Raw genomic sequence first — 2,034 nt, 5'->3', positions numbered from 1 at the left:
TTATTACGCTCCCCTTATTGCTGTGTTCCCTTATTAGTTTCAGTATTGTAATCCCAGCCTTGTTCCCCTCTCCATCCTGGAACCTTACCCTGAAATCTGCGTCTGAACCAGTCCCATAAAACCCACTTCCCTGAGAGAAGGACTTTTTCTTTCATTTTTCATTTAGAGATTTTTGGGTCCTAGCTTCAGCTCTGTCTTCAAGTTAAGTTATAATAAAGGAATCTTAGAGCTGCAAGCTAGGTCCATGCTGCATTCTTTACGCTGACCCGCCAGTGACTGCCTGGGACACAGGGGACCCTGGGGGAACATGCTGCACCCCCATAAAGAGCAGTAGTATCAAAGAGGGCTGTGACAAAGATAAAATGTATGTGGCTCAAGGGGGGGAAGGCAGGTGGATCCTGTCCCAGAGACCACTCTGCATGGAGGAAATAATACTTGACCTGAGTAAGCACAGCCTTGTGCTCTGCTGTTCCTATTCCTTGGCCACAGAACAACCACAGACAAGTAGTTATAAGAGAGGAGTGTGTGGGCAGCTCCCACAGGGTACTGGCTACTTCAACACCTGCCTGGCCTTGTTTATTATCTACAAGTGCACCAAGAACTTCCCACACAAGCACCTGTTCTGCTTGACAGTGAGAATCATGTGCAGCATTGACTGCAGTTAAAGAAAACAACATCAGTGGAGTGCAGACTGAAAAGAGAAAAAAAAAAGATGGGGAAGAGAAAAGATGGAAAAGAGAAAGAGTGGAGAACAAGGCTTGAAAGAAGTAAGTGTATTGCAAGTAAGAGTTAAACACAGAGGGAGACCTGGAGTGGCAAAGAGACAAAGATGGACAAAGAAACTGACAGTATCTGACAAGGGGAAGAAGGCAAGGCTGGGAAGCAGAGGAGCTAGTGAGTGAGAAGCCTCATGCAGCACTCATGAAGTGGAAAGCAGCTCCTGTATTTGGAGGGATAAGTTTGTGCTCAGCTCCCTCTGCAGCTTCACCACTGTGTTCACTCTCAGCACAGTAGTATGTGCCAGAGTCATTGAGAAAGGCATGTTCTATGGAGAGGGTGATGCTGTCTCCTTTTATGTCGCTGCTCTTGAAATGGCCCTCAAAACCCTTCTCCACTGTTGCCTTAGCACCTTCATATGCATAAACCAACTGGGTCAGGCTGGAATTCTTCTGGGAAGGCAGCATGTACCAGTACATATATCTGTTGGAGGATTTCTTCTTGGAACATTCCAGATTCACGGACTGGCCTTCTTTTATCACCATGTCTGGAGACTGTTCCAGGGCTAATACTGGAAAGAAAAAGTAAGAGCAGTGAGGAGAAGAAAGAAATGGGAAAAATTTGATCAAGGCACTGTGGGTTGGTAGAAAAAGGCGAAAAGAAAGAGGGCATCCAAGGGAGCGGTTCAAGGCATGAGACAGCTCTTCAGATCAGCAAGGGAATTTCCAATCTCTCTTCAATAGGCAAGGTGCATTCCTGGGCAGTTTGTGTCCAGAACCAGGAACCAGCTAGGGGCTGCACAAAGAAGGACAAAAAGACAGCCATTGCAGAAGATTCAGGGATTCCTGCCCACCACATTCACTGCCCATCCTCAACACAGGAAGCTCTGCAGAATGAAGCAGGGCCAGGAACTGGCTACAGAGCTGGGAGAGCAGCAGCAGCAGGATCAGTGGAGGTTCTCAGGGCTGCGTTGAGTTCACTTACCCAGAGGGGCCAGCATGGCCACAAAGAAACAGCAAGGAACCATGGCTGAAGAAAGGCCCTTCCCTCTCAGCAACCTGCCTCTTGCAGCTGCCCAAAGATGTGTGAAGAGGGAGCAGTGAGGGAGGGTGGGACATGTCGGGGTGGGGCTGGCCAAGAAATGTCAGAAGGCATTGGCTGGCTGGGAAGCCTGGGGAATGACACAAAGCATGGCAGGAAAGCAGAAGCCTTGCAGAGATGCAGCAGGTGGAAGGGGCAGGCTGGGCGTGGGTGGGTGGGGAGGCAAGGATGGGGTTGTAAGGACAGAACTGTGCTGAGGTTGCACGGGAGGCTGAG

General features: G+C 49.3%; 1 gene segment (V, D, J or C); it reads right to left on the bottom strand.

Annotated features, from left to right (window-relative positions):
• Positions 1 to 474: 474 nt before the first annotated feature.
• LOC136285860 (immunoglobulin lambda variable 3-10-like) lies at positions 475 to 1,834 on the bottom strand. The segment is given in 2 exon segments: positions 475 to 1,288; positions 1,702 to 1,834. Coding segments are annotated over 2 exon segments (423 nt in total).
• Positions 1,835 to 2,034: the final 200 nt, after the last annotated feature.

This window comes from Chamaea fasciata, unplaced genomic scaffold (assembly GCF_029207755.1).
Source record: "Chamaea fasciata isolate MVZ Bird 193981 ecotype frontalis unplaced genomic scaffold, bChaFas1.0.hap1 SCAF_2, whole genome shotgun sequence".
Lineage (NCBI taxonomy): Eukaryota > Metazoa > Chordata > Aves > Passeriformes > Sylviidae > Chamaea > Chamaea fasciata.
This window is presented reverse-complemented; position numbering and strand designations above follow the sequence as displayed.